At 30.2% G+C, this 15,466-nt stretch overlaps 1 protein-coding gene across 2 annotated transcripts in view; it reads left to right on the top strand.

Moving 5' to 3' along the window:
* Nucleotides 1–15,466, top strand: part of ko (Stork-head domain-containing protein knockout) — a 678,389-nt gene that overhangs the window by 543,177 nt on the left and 119,746 nt on the right. For both annotated transcript variants that reach the window (XM_075376680.1, XM_075376679.1), the window contains exon 5: nt 9,099–9,294. In XM_075376680.1, the coding sequence (XP_075232795.1) occupies nt 9,099–9,294 (196 nt within the window). The remainder of the gene's footprint in view (nt 1–9,098; nt 9,295–15,466) is intronic.

Raw genomic sequence — 15,466 nt, 5'->3', positions numbered from 1 at the left:
TTTATAGTTTGGTTAAATTTACGTTTAAATCACATTCTACTTTTTTTTTGTTGAAAAGATGGGTCCAAGTTTGAATTTAGATTAAGCCTATATTATACTCTTTTCATCTCGGGTGAAGACATCCTGAACTCTGGTGAAGGACCTTAAAGTACGCATTTTTCTTTTAATTCTGTCTCGTTTCGTGATCTATGTCTATTTGCGAATAGGTAGTTCTTTTTGATTTTCTACCGATTTCCCTGAACCTTAATCTCTGTGTTTCCCGATAGAAATTCATGGGTTCGATCTGACATCCGTCAGATCATTACTGCATGTACCCTTTTGAAATATTAGGGAATCGGTGACGGTATTGTTCGGTAAAGGAGGCTCTGCCTGTTGATATATGTGGGAGGGTTGTTTCTTAGTTGGTGACATCTAAGTTAACCTTGAGCCCACCTGCGTAACTCCTTTTAATATATATTTACATACCCATACCGTACCGAAGTTATTTTTATATACAGAATATCCCACGAAGAAAGAGAGAAACTTTCAGGACTTGTTCTACTGGTGACGATACTGAAAAAATTGTATATAACATAGGTCTGGAAAAGCATTGTTTTCGAGATTCGGATAGCGAAATATTTCGTCCAGATTTCAGCTTTTCGAATAAAAAGAAGCCCTATTTTTAGGACCCAATTTAAGGAGTAAATTTGGTGTTATTTATATTATTTTTCTCAGAATTAAATTCTCTACAAGTTTTATTACTAATTTTTTCGCATTTATTAGTCATTTAACAAAGTTATTGTACTACAAACCTAAAATAAATGTTTTTCGATTCCGAAGTTTGTGTTCTACGTTAGATATCTTAAAAACTACTGAAATTACAGTTGTGAGATCTGTTTTATCCTATTTCCCAGCTCAAATTACATAAGAAACCACAAAAGGGCTTCTTTTTATTTTTTTTTCTTCAGTAATTTGACTGGTTTGATGCAGCTCTCGAAGATTCCCTATCTAGTGCTAGTCGTTTCATTTCGTTATACATCCTACATCCCTAACAATTTGTTTTACATATTCCAAACGTTGCCTGCCTGCACAATTTTTTCCTTATACCGTCTAATATTAAAGCGACTATTCCAGAATGCCTTAATATGTGGCTCTTTTTATTAGAAGAGGTGAAATCCAGGTGAAATATTTAGCTAGCCCTAACTCGAAAACATTGATTCCAGACTTATGTTTATATGACATTTTTGCAATATTTTCACCAGTAGAACATGTCCTGAAAGCTTCTTCGATTCTTCGTGGGACAACCTGTATACATATATTCTTAAATAACTCCGCTTAATTTCCAAGTTGGGTGTTATGTGCTTAACTACTCCCCTTTCCTATTGACCGGTGTATAATTAATTTGTGATATTACACGACATCAAATGCTAAACTAAATGAAGGAATAATTTTCTAAGCATTTGGCACGCTGGTATTATTACAGTTGTTTAAATAAGGTTCAAATATATATAATTTTAGTAACAATTTTAAAACAAACAATACGAATAACAATTTTCAAATATATATCCAAGTACTTTCGGAGTTACTACTCCATCATCAGGGATTTCTTATAAGATGTAATAGTCGTAAACATCTTACGGACATGACGTTACACTCTTATTGACGAATAAATTATTTTTTATTTCTTGACCGACTATTATGAACGTAGCAATTTTGAATTAATATCTTTTAAGAAATCCCTGATGATGGAGTAGCGACTCCGAAAGTACTTGGATATATATTTGAAAATTATTAATAAGTGGAATTTTATTTATACAATAAATGAAGGTAATCGTTCAGTCATAGTTTGTAAATACCGTATAAAATTGCACGAAGTAGAATTTCTCATGCAGGAGTTGAAAATTGGGATACTCGGCCGAACCGATTATATTTTAACGTCGAGGCTCTCGGGTACTGTATCCGGGACCAATATTTTGTGGTTGGTTTCTAATAAACAATACTTTCTGTTACACGAACAATGGACGCTATTGCCTGAATAAAGAAAGATGCGCGAAATGACTTCCGGAGTATCATTCGAATCAGTTATGAAGGTCAATCGGCTGTAACAGAATTGTATTATTCCTTATCAGTTACCTCCACCCCTTAATGAAAAATGGGATGAAATGACAAAAAGGGAAAAATATCTTATGTGTTTATATCGAGATAAAAGTCGGATTATCTATAGCGTTTAACGGAAAGTAGTTTTAATATCTCTGGTAGTCGTTTCCTTATTGTTGCGGTCTATGTTGAGATAACAATACTTATACTGCTACTATAATGGATTCCGTTTTTATTCAGTTGTTATTCTATTCTATTCCATTTTATGTATTCAGTTACGTTTGCCGGTTAAAGATTATGAAATAGACGATACAATCAAATGCTTACTTCATAAAAGGGCGCAATTATTATTGTATAAGCTAAGCTAATAATCTGCAATACAGATTTTTAAATCTATTTCAACTCCGAATTTGGCTTATAATCTTGGTTGGATTTATTTAATTCGGTTAATTTAACTATACTGTTTTATAGAAGGATTTACATATTAAAATTGTTTTGTTTACATGAAAGAATCTTGGAAACGTGATCAGTAAGAACGAGAATAAATCTGAAATCCCTATCTATTGTACAAAGATTAAAAAACCAATTAAAATTATTTGTTTCGTTTTCAGCAATGTACGTCTTTAAAAAGAATTTTACTCTTTCTCATGATCTATATTACCAATAATGTTAATTCTCTTTCAAAAACCGCATTCTGTATATTATTCTCCTTTTCCTAACCGCTCCGATTGATACTATTGTAATTTACAAAATAAATCCTTTTACTTTTTATTATTTCTTCCTTTATTTTTGTTCTTTCATTGAGAAACACATTCCTGTTTTTCTTATTTCTGTTTTATTATTACTTCAAATTGTGGTAAAATTTTATTTAAATATATATAATATTAAAACTAGCTTTCTATCTAATTACAGAATATGTTTCTTTTTGAAGTTATTTTTGAGTTCCTTAACTATTTACAGTTGGTGCAGTCATGAGTAACGTTCATACAAAATTGATTTGGAAACCCTTTTAGTATAAGGTCGAATACAATATTGTATTGCGAGCGAGCGCGCGTGTAAGTGTTTTCACGCTTACATTTTTTTTTAATAGAGTATATATTTAGTTTCTTCAAATTAATTATACTTGTAAAATTCATTAAAAATGTTGAATTTGTTACGATTTATATGATTCGCCTGTAATTTGTATGAACTATTAGCAGACCCGTTGCGGCTTCGCTCGCGCTATTTGGTTACTTCCGTTTCCCGTCGCGATCGGGGATATTGAGCCAATCAAGGCTCGCTTCACTTGCCCTTCCCGACTAACCGGGAAGGCTCTGCACTCTGGGCCCCTATATATTCATTAAACTCATAAAAAACTATAACTCATAAAAAAACGTATAAATAAATAACCTAAAACTAAACTTAATTTACTTGTATATATCTAGAGATGTCGTTTATATCGATTGTCATGTTTATATCGATCGTTGTCTATGTTAATATCGACTTCCTCAGATAGTTATTATGTAATTAAATTTTTCTAATTATATCAACTCCAGCTCCACCTAACGGGTCTATTTTTTGCAAAAAATATTTCTTTTCACGTATATATTCATATATGAGCCAAATCGGACCATAAATACAATTTTTCGAAATATCTCGACCCCAGCACCACCTAGCGGGTCCAAAGTAATTCAGAAACCTTCGCGTGCGCACAACTCACCAAAGTTTCATCGCAATCGGATGAATGGGTATAGGAACGCATACGGGACAAACAAACAATATACATTTTTATATATATAGAAGATAATGGTTTGATTTTTATACAGCACGTATTGATTTTATGAAAAGATTTTTTAATGCTTTGTTCTATCATTATTTGTACATTTTACACCATATTATAATTAGAATATTAATCTAAAAAAATATATTTTGTTAAAAATGATTATTTTGGAACGGCCTTACGTTTGTATTGATCTTTGACAAAATACACTCACTCCCGCTCACTCAATCCCTCTCTCACTTTCTCATTGTATCTCTTTCATTCGTCCCAATTATTATATTTCACTCCGGCTTCTAGCGCTCTTTCTCTCCTCTTCTCTCTTGTTGCAAACGTTTATATATATATATATATATATATATATATATATATATATATATATATATATATATATATATATGTATATAAAATATATAACTTTTATATACCGGTGTCCCAGAAGTTCCCAGGAATTTTTTTTCTCCTCCTCTCTCTCACCCTCTCTTGTTGCAAACGTTTTTGTTTAAATATATATACATTTTGAGAACTTTTAAAAGTCAGTAACCTTTTTAATAATGTTAATTTACAAAAACGGTTTGCACAGAAAGTTAGTATAATTTATGAAGGTTTTTTAAATTAGTTCCGAAAATGCCTGCCATTTTTAGTCTCTCATATTTTTGCTCTTTCTAAAGGTATTTTCCATTACAGATGTTAAAATATCTTAATTTAAAAGCCTGATTTCAGCTTTGATGTTCCCTTTTAGCTGTTCGCAGGTTCTGGGTTTATTGATGCAAATAAACTTCGGGGTTGTCATGTCAGAAGACCTTGGCGGATATGAAATTTCTGAACCTCTCGAAACGATCCGTTCACCGATTATTAATGTTAGGAGCCTCACTGATAGCCTGGCCGTGTGAAATCTGGCTCTATCCTACTGGAACCACATCTCTGATGTGCATTTTGTAACGCAGGATTTAGAAACTTTTGGAGCATGGCTCTATGTCGTTCACCAGTAACAGTTATAGGATTTCCATCTTCGTCTTAAAAAATAAACTGTGATGAACAGTGATTCCAAGTCAAACTTTACATTTTTAGGATGAGTTATGTTTCTTACTCATTTCATGGATTTTCCGTTCTCCAAAACCTACAGTTCTATTTATTTAGGAAACCATTCGGATGAAACTAGCCTTTCTTTCATTGAAACATCTGCAATAGGCTGCGACTCGCAGTCATTGATCGTTGGTTTTTCAAAATAAAGTTCCACAAGAAGAACTTTTTGTTCAGCGTTAAATCTCTCCGTAACAGTCCTTTGAATTTCTAGTTTTCAAACCTGAAAAGAATAGAAATAAAAACTTATTATGTCAAAGTTACTAATTTTTAAAATCACCCAGGAACTTTTTCGGATGTCTTGTATATATATATATATATATGCTCCCTTTCAGCCATAGAATAAGTCACCCTAACACAGAAAGTTTTATAATTTGTTAAAGTACATTTTTTCTATGTCAAAACAATTTTTGATTCATTCAAAAATTATATATGTAGCCTAATTTGAGTTAATCAATCTCTGGTCGATCTAGTAGTGAATTCCTATAAAAATTATCAAACATATTTAAACTGTCTTATGTTAAAACCACGTTTTAGATTTAGAATACACACATATTTTTACGATCGATTCTTTCGTCCTTTATACGTACGTATTACAAACGAATGATTCTCATATTGTATTTTGGAGTTAGCATTCTCATTTGTAGTACAGAGATATATACGATGCGACCGGACCTTAACACTTAAGACTTCTCGATATAGTCGCTTACCTTTGTTTCTATATTGGATTTTAATGTTAGAACATTCCAGTCGATCGATGTAGGGATACAAATAGCCATAATATTCACCATGCGAACAAGGAACACGGATGCCGATGGGTTTCAAAATGTCAAAGCTACACTATATATTTAAAGATTTACAAAATAATATACAAATCGTCGATCTTGCGTTACCTAGATAAATTATTACTGTTGTATATAACGAAATATGAAAATTGTAAGATCCAAATGTTTTATTAATTACAATTTTATTTGGCTGTAACTCTGGAAATAATGAAAATAAGTACCACTTATGATATATCGTTGAACAGCTTTCAATGAGGGCTTATTAATGCAGTTAAAAAAAAGTCAAAAAGTAAATTTTTTTTAATTTTTTTTAATTTTGGGCTTTTTTGGACACTTTTGGTCCAGTCGATTGCAATCAAAATGGGAAGTGCACAACCAGATGTTACAACAGTCCTAAATCCACAATTTCAACATCCTACGGCTAATAGTTTTTGAATTATGCGAGATAAATACGCACATATACGTATGTACGTACGTATAGACGTCACGCCGAAACTAGTCAAAATGGATATCTCAGTTGAAATATGAAAACCGAAATTTTTCGCGATCACAATACTTCCTTTACTTTATATAAGGAAGTAAAAAACCATTCGATCAATCACAACCGAATTTTTACCCATGTTTTTTTTTTGGCACAATTTAGGGTTTTAGATGTATTTCCTTTTGAAAAATCTCGAAGAACCAACCGATCGTTTGATTTCTTATTTTCAGGATATATTCGTATTATACCGTAGAAGGTTTTAAGATACAGACCGACGTCTTATCTTTCTTGAAGGTTAAAATATTAAAAGTATTCATTATTTATTCACCTCCAAGGAAGGTGAAGTTGTAAATTAAAGATATTCATTAAGGAAAGATCAATCCTTTAATTTCATCTTTTAATTTAAGATTAATCCTTTAATTTCATTATTATATTTCTGCCTCCCTGATAAAGAAATGAGTAATAAATGTTTTGTCATCATTGGTATGTGTACTTTAGTTACCGTAAATTCTGTCTTTTGTAATTTAGTTTCTTTTTCAGGTTTCTATAAAGTCAGAATACCATAATTATTATTTATTAATATTATTCTCACAATCATGTGGATAACGAAGAGTATGGAGGATCCCTCTGGGTTGACGGGAATGGTGACCGAAACGAGCTCTGCTACCCTGGGGTAGGCCCCGGAAGGCCGTGGAGACCCTGAATTGGCTCCGAGGTTCGCCTGGGCCCTCAGAATCCATGTTCTGGCTAGACGATCCGGCTAGTTTTTTATATAGTTATATTATATTTTTTTAAAAAAGCTGACACTTTTTGGCTTCTGAAATATGAAGGAGATACCTGAGTAATAACCCCGGTGTAAAATATTTTTCCTGCTCGAATGAGGTGGCTCGAATACGCTTAAAATTAAGAATTACCTGGAACGAATTTTAATGCAATAACTTATGCGATAATTAAAATAAATTATTATCTTATGTTAACTTACGTTAATTTGTATTAATTTACGTTAAAAAGTAATAAAATAAATTTGTGTTTTAATTTAATTATGAAAGTTTCACGCATTGTAGTTACTAAATTGCCAGGAATGAGTATATTCAACGATACCGAGTGTGCTCTAAAAATAATCTTTCAAGCACCACCCTTGCTTTGTATAGAACATAATCTCACGCTCCGGTGCCTAGTAAATTTTGAAAGAGCCAATGATGAATGATCCAGTTATAATTTTTACTGAAGAGGATGAATGCAGATTTATCGTAACTCCATGTACGATATGTACCTTTATTTCACGTGCACGTGTCAAAAAATCTCGCTTAACTTTTCAAAAGTTCGGTAAAATTTTTATTTAATTTCAAAGTTATTTTAAGTGTAGGAATTTGTTTAATATATTTTCTTATTTTATGTAGTACAGAATTGCACAAAAAAAACATAAAGTTTTATAAATGTTTTTTTATTAAAATACAATTAAATTAGAAAAAAACAATAAATTTCTTACCAGCAAATGGATAACTAATATCTGAAAGATGGAGATTAGCCATTGGATTACTTCCATAAATATGTTCCCGAACCAGAATTATAAAAATTTAATATAAATATTTATATTTCTTTAACCCAATAATGAGAGATTTTTTATCCATACCATTCGGCCATTTTGTGACAGGAACCAAAGATTACTTTCGGGAAGGCTGAAATAACGATTTAGTTTTAACCGTTACAATTCCTAAACTTCTTTATAGTAGAACGCTATCATGTTTTTTTACACACAAAGTACGTGTAGTTTTTTACCCTGGAATTTTACGTGTTAAATAATATGGTATTTAAAAATGCTGACAACACAGTTGTAGGACTTTCCCGTCACGCGGATTTTCTAATTCACGGCATACACACACAACTTAATTTAAAACATTTACCATTTTATTTTAAATATAATATTTTTTGTTCATTTAATTCAGTGGTTCTAAGAAAAGCGCGCGCACATACAGTTATACGTCTGTGCTACACTAGCGCTCCTTGTGGTAACACGGGTACTATTAACGTAATGTACCCACTAGTTTACAGCATTTTTGTGGAGGTATTTGCATCGGTGGCATCCTGACTGAGGCCTGGCTGCTGACTGTGAGATGTAATCAGTTAGAGGATCTAATGACGACCTCCGGTAAAGCCTCTCAGGGCTCGGAACGTAGAAGGTGTATTGGAGGCGGTGGCTTGAGGTGGGTGTCTTCCCCTACGGGTTGGGATGGTCGGGGTGTTATTTTACAAAACGTTTTTTGCATATATTGTTATTTTTTACTTGTTAAAATATGTGCCTAAGAAAAATAAGACCTTAATTAGGTGAAATTTCTGAGATACTGTTTGTCCTCAATCCCTTGACCTTTTAAGTTGAAAATTTAATGGCATCAATGTCCCGTACCCAGAAGTAATCTGACAAAGTTTGGTCAAAATTGGTCTATTAGTACTGGAGTTATAAGGTGATGTACGGTGCGACGTCGAACACACACGTACCTGCGTTCATATGAACATCAGGAAAATTTCCATCCGGTTTTTTCGTTTTTTTTTTGTTTTTTTTGTTCCGTAGATGTCAAAACGTCAAGATCAGGTGAAAACATATGACCAAATCGGATCGATTACAATACTTTCCCTTCTACTGCTATAGCGCTAGACGGGAAAGTAGAAACTATAAGTCTGGTTCTTTCTATTATTATCAACTATGGAAGTACTTTAATAACTTTTCTTAAGCTCTGGACAAATTTATAAAAGAGCTTTAAAATAAGTAATTTATGATGTGTTTCGGAATTTCCACTGGCGGATCAAGTTGTTTGTTATAAACTGGGTTCGTGGTCGAAGATAAACTTATAATATTGTTGTATCTACTTATAATAATGAGTGTTGTTTTTATTATAATAATCTATTATTCTGTTTTCAGGGGTTTCTTGAAGCGAACTTAAAGTGTTTCTGGAATCCTGGTTTGATGGATGCCGTGAGGCAATTGGAGTTCCAGGGTTGGGTAGCTCCTGGTGTATTATTAGTCACCGCAAATCCTTGTGCCTTGGAAGTTGTTAGAGCTGCTTGGGCTCGTAATGTACTTAAAGCACCGCCAAGCTATTCACTAGCTCTTGTCGGTAAGCGTAATAATAATATTATTTTTCTTATATATATTTTTTAATTATGTTTTATTATCCTTCTTACTGAAATATTAAGAATATAATTTGTCTTTATAAATAAATTTATTCCTTTTGAAATTTTTAATTTTTTTTCAGAATTTATATTTTAACATAAACGAAATTTTGTTTTAGATTAATATTAACTGATCAGTGTTGTATATACATATACTATATGCTTTACACTAAACGGTTGCAGGCGATGAACGATCTAACAAAACAATGAAAGGCGGTCTAAATCAATGAATTTTCTTATAAAAAAACCTAAAGCATATTTAGGAATACGTTATGCGCATATTCATCAATTTAAATTAACGATAGAAGTAATGAATTTTGTATCGAACAATAAGAAATAAACCGACATAATTAACAATTATTAAAAATGTATCCACAAAGAAATCGAAACCATTAAAAATAAAAAAATGAAAACCTAATTCAGTCTGACACTCAGAAAAATCAAAAGGAGATCGATTATAGTTTTAGCCAATATCCAAGAAAGAAAAATAAAAAATAAAGGAAAGAAAGAAATCAGTTATCTAATTGACAATAATATAAATCAACCAAAAAATAAGTAAAAAAAAACAAACAACCTGACAAGAAATTCTACGTATACAAGACAATAAAGAATAAACGGTATTAGATGAGTAACTAGCTGAAATAACAAAATAAACTCCAAATCCAAATGAAATAACAATGTTGTTACATAACAATTTAATATTTTATCACATTTTTGTGATGTTCACGTTATAACGCTGTTTTAGTTTTTCTGTTTTGTTTTTTCGGTTACAAACAAAAAAAATAAGAACGAACTAAGTTTAAATCTTCAATTATATGTCCTAATCTGTAATAATAAAGCACAATCTCTAATCAAATAAACAAAAGGCATAAAAAAACAAGGGACCTAATAAAAAAGATAAATAACCCCTTAGAATAAGAATTAAATGTAAAAAAAAAAACAATATTATATTATAAATAACCCTATAAAAATCAAAAAACAACCAACTGGATTCATTTTTTCCGTTTTTATTTTATTTGGTTTTCTTTATTTATTAATTTGGCAGATTTAGGAGCACTAAATTTAGAATTTAATAATGTATTTTTTACAATTAGTAAAAGTTTTTTTTTCATTTTTTTTTTTTTTTTTTTATTCATTTGAGTGTTGGTTTTTACTTTATTTGAACGTAGGGTATTAAGGTATATTCAATTTCGTAAAGTCCAAATTTTTTTTTTGTCTTCAGTAATTTGACTGGTTTGATGCAGCTCTCCAAGATTCCCTATCTAGTGCTAGTCGTTTCATTTCAGTATACCCTCTACATCCTACATCTCTAACAATTTGTTTTACATATTCCAAACGTGGCCTGCCTATACAATTTTTTCCTTCTACCTGTCCTGCCAATATTAAAGCTACTATTCCAGGATGCCTTAGTATGTAGCCTATAAGTCTGTCTCTTCTTTTAACTATATTTTTCCAAATGCTTCTTTCTTCATCTATTTCCCGCAATACCTCTTCATTTGTCACTTTATCCACCCGTCTGATTTTTAACATTCTCCTATCGCACCACATTTCAAAAGCTTCTAACCTTTTCTTCTAAGTTTCACTTCCATATAAAGCGACGCTCCAAACATACACTTTGAAAAATCTTTTCCTGACATTTAAATTAATTTTTGATGTAAACAAATTATATTTCTTACTGAAGGCTCGTTTAGCTTGTGCTATTCGGCATTTTATATCGCTCCTTCTTCGTCCATCTTTAGTAATTCTACTTCCCAAATAACAAAATTCTTCTACTTCCATAATCTTTTCTCTTCCTATTTTCACATTCAGTGGTCCATCTTTGTTATTTCTACTAAATTTCATTACTTTTGTTTTGTTCTTGTCTATTTTCATGCGATAGTTCTTGCGTAGGACTTCATCTATGCCGTTCATTGTTTCTTCTAAATCCTTTTTACTCTCGGCTAGAATTACTATATCATCAGCAAATCGTAGCATCTTTATCTAAAGTCCACATAACGGTGGTTATCTTAGTTTATTTCCACCTTTTAATGATGCATTAAAGTTACTAAGAAGGGAATTTTATTTTTTTTTTAAACGGGAATAACATAATGTCGCGTGTTCGCGGCTCGATCAGGATGTTTAGAAATTGACGATTGAGAATGTTTATATTATTACAATTTGTTAGTTTTAGAATATAAACAAAATAAGACAAATCAATAAGGACAATAGTAATGATAATAATAAATGACAATAATAAACAACTCACAATGGTAATCAAAATAATAATAATGATAACAGCAAACAGTAATAATACAAATACAGCAGACAATAATAAACAAATAATAGTCATAGTAATCACAACCACGAAAATAATAATAATTAAATTTAATTTTCTAAATTAGTCTGTTTAAAAAGGTCTCTTTGTAGATTTTTAAAGTTTTAAGATCGTTTTCTACTTCTTTAAACCGGCTAGTTTTAATAGTTCTACTGTTAAAAAAGTTAAATATTTATTTTGTTAATCTGTTTTCGCTCATTCTGTATAAATTCCCATAAAATTGTATGTAATTATCTTCTCCAGACGGTGTTTTATTTTTTCTGTAGTTTTATAAATTTCCGTTTCCCTTTTTAGTTTATAAATTCCATTCTAGTAATCGGGTCCATATATATTTGTTAATTTTTTTTTTTCAAAAGATCTTTATCTGAAAAATTTTGCAAACTCTCACTATATAACGTCTTCGTAATAATTACGGTTTTAGCATTATACGAAAACAATTTTTTGTTATATAAATTTCGTATTAAGTTGAATATTAACGCCATTTTCCTGCGTTAGTTTTTTTAGCGCTTTCTTTTCTAGATCATTTGGTGTTATTATTTTTCCGAAATATTTAAATTTGGCTACTTTTAATTTCTTAATTTTCAAAAAATTTTAGTTTGTAATTTCTTTTTTTTTATTGTTGGAGAACCATTTTGTTTTTTCGAAAAAAATTTGTACGCTTATTTTGTTAGCGCATTCGCTTAATTTCTGAACTTTAATTCGAGCCTTGTCCTTGTATTTTGCAAATATTGCAATATCATCTGCGAAGGTTGTGTTTATACGATTTTTTTTAATTTATGATTTATATAGTAGAGATTGATCAAGCTTGAACTGTGGTAAACATTTCGAGGGTCATAAGAAGAGAAAGAAAATTAATAGTGAATTGATGTACAATTTATTGTTTTCGTAATATAATTTTTCGAATGTAATACAAAATTTATTTAATTCATACACTCAAATTTAGATATAGCGAAGCATGGCCGGGTCCAGTAGTATAAATATAAGAAAATAGTATTTAATTAGTATTAATTCAAGAAAAGGTTAGTTTGTTGCATTTCAATTTACACATACAGAACAAGACATGATTTTACGATATGTTTTACTTAAACCTTCATTTTATTTACAGCTAAATATATAGACAAAACGTTTTAAAAAATTTTTTTTTTCTTCATTATTTAGAATGAAAGTTATATACGGGACAAACAGTTTTATTTTTATATATTAGTTTAAAAAAAAGCATACAATACATTAAGTTAATAACCTTAATCTATCTACATAGCTAACTATCGAAGAAAGTAAGTCAGCATTTCTTTATATTTGTGTCCGAATTATATATGCACTCGCTTATGATTTATTTTCATTCTATTTTTTTATTTATTTTTTTTTGTAATAACCTAAAAATATTTATCATATAAAGAGAAATTTCGTTCTACTTTTCTTTTTCATACATTCGTTTGTTATTTTTAGAAATAGGGATTAGCAAAATAAAATTCTAAATAATAATAAACAGTTAAGAAAAAATATATTTTTAGTTTAAGCAAATAAATCTTTTTTTTTTATATTTTTTATTTATTAAATCGATTTAAAAATAATAAATAAATGTGAGATATTAACGTTTAAGTAAACGCTTTTCGAATTTAGTTTAATTAGGGTGTTTAGTCCAACATTTTAATGTAAATAAAAAATTAAATTGTGTTATATTTCTATTGTAATCATTTTATACCAATTATAAAAAAGTATTAGGATGTCCTACTTTGAGTAAGTAAGAAAGAAGAGAAACCCGTTAATAAACGAATAAAATAGTATATTGTTTGAAAATTACTTTTGGTGTTTCAGATGTATGAACGGTAAGCTATTTTATATATATATACACAAATGTGGAGTAATTGAAAAAAATAAATAAATAAATAAATCTGATTATTTCATTTCCTTTATATGACAAACATGCTCTGCGTACAATAACACACTCGCACGCGCTCGCTGTTTCTTATTTACTATAAATCACATGTGAAAGGTAAGGAGGTGTACCGTATGGCACATACTATATTTCATTTAATTTTTTTATGAAGGACAAAACAGCCAAGTGGGAAAAGAGAAAGACAGGTGAAACTTATGACTGGCTGATCTGAACACTCTGATATTGTCATATAAATTGGTGTGTGTGTATGTGTATATATATATATATATACTGTGTGTATCGTACATAATAAAATCCTCAGGCAGTTTGAGCCGCTGATGTGGTCTGTATAATTTATATATATATATATATACTTTTTATAATGAAAACCTTACTGCAGTTAACTTTCGTATGTTGTTATCTTCTGAAACGTTTATTTCCATTCACTGCAGTTTTATTACTATTATGATTTTATGTCTTCCGATTAATTATCAATCTTTTCTGAATTCCTTTTGCTTAGAGAGTTTTTTATTTTTATTCTTTTTTTTTTATATATACAGAAATTCCCACGAAGAAACTGAGGAACTTTCATGACATGTTCTACTAATGAAAATAATGAAAAAATTACATATAAATATGTCTGGAAACGTTGTTTTTTTTGTTTTTTTTTACTTACGGCTAGCGAAAGATTTCGTCCGGATTTCAGTTCTTATAATAAAAAGAAACCCTACTGTAATTTTTTGAACTCAAATTAAGGAGTAAAGTTGGTGGTTTGTTATGTTATTTGAGCTCGGAAATAGGTTAAAATAGTTCCCAGAACTGTAGCTCCAATAGTTTTTAATATATTCGATGTAAAACATAAAATTCGGTGTCTTAGTCAAGTTTTTTTTTTTTAGGTTTGTAGTACAATAGCTTTGTTAAATGACCAATAAATGCAAAATATTTAGTAACTAGGTATACTAGGTTTCCAAATACAAAAAAAAATTCGAAAAAGGTTTTTTTAGTTTTTCGATCTCAACTTTAATAAAACTAATTTTGGCGAATATTAGTGTTATTTAAAATGTATTTTTTAATACGGCAATATTGTTCAAGGACCTATCACTTTTTAACTCTATTTAATTTTAAAATTTCGTAATTTTTTTTACAACTTTATTCAATTTTTTTTTAATACTTTTATTTATAGCTGCATCAACAATTAAACTCATCAGCGACTAACAGTGTAATGTAACTGTATTCGTAGTCTTGAACAAACTCAGGTCGAATATTTCTGAGACGTGTGGTTAATTGAAACCCAACCACCAAAGAGCAGCGTTCAAGTCCAAGTAAAAGCGGTTAATTTTATACGGATTTGAATACTAGATAGTGGATACCCGTGTTCTTTGGTGGTTGGATTTCAATTAACCACACATCTCAGGAATGATCGAACTGAGACTGTACAAGACTACACTTCATTTACACTCATACATATCATCCTCATTCATCCTTTAAAGTAATACCTGAACGGTAATTCCCGGAGGCTAAACTGGATAAACAAAAAAAAAAACAACCACCAAAGAACACCGGTATCTACAATATAGTATTCAAATCCAAATAAAAGTTACTACCTTTATTAGGATTTGAACATGAGAACTTCGATTTCGAAATCAGTTGATGTACCACTAGACCAACCCGGTGGTTTTCCAACTTTTTTTAACTGTTTAAATAAAAAATACTACTTTTTAAATGGCCTTGCCGGAAAGGGTATTTAAGGAATACTCCGCCAGTTTTTTTTGTTGTTTTTTTTATATAATATGAAAAATAAAGTTGTCAAAAAATAACATAAGTTTTCTTTCATTTTCCTTCGGCTTTTTTCTTAACACAAATTTAAAAAAATTAAAAATGGAATTAGTCCGTTTACGTTATCCTAAAATTATTAGAGGAAAAAATA

Source organism: Lycorma delicatula, chromosome 10 (genome assembly GCF_047948215.1).
Source record: "Lycorma delicatula isolate Av1 chromosome 10, ASM4794821v1, whole genome shotgun sequence".
Classification (NCBI taxonomy): Eukaryota; Metazoa; Arthropoda; class Insecta; order Hemiptera; family Fulgoridae; genus Lycorma; species Lycorma delicatula.
Note: the sequence above shows the minus strand (reverse complement) of the source record. Positions and strands in the feature narration are given on the sequence as shown.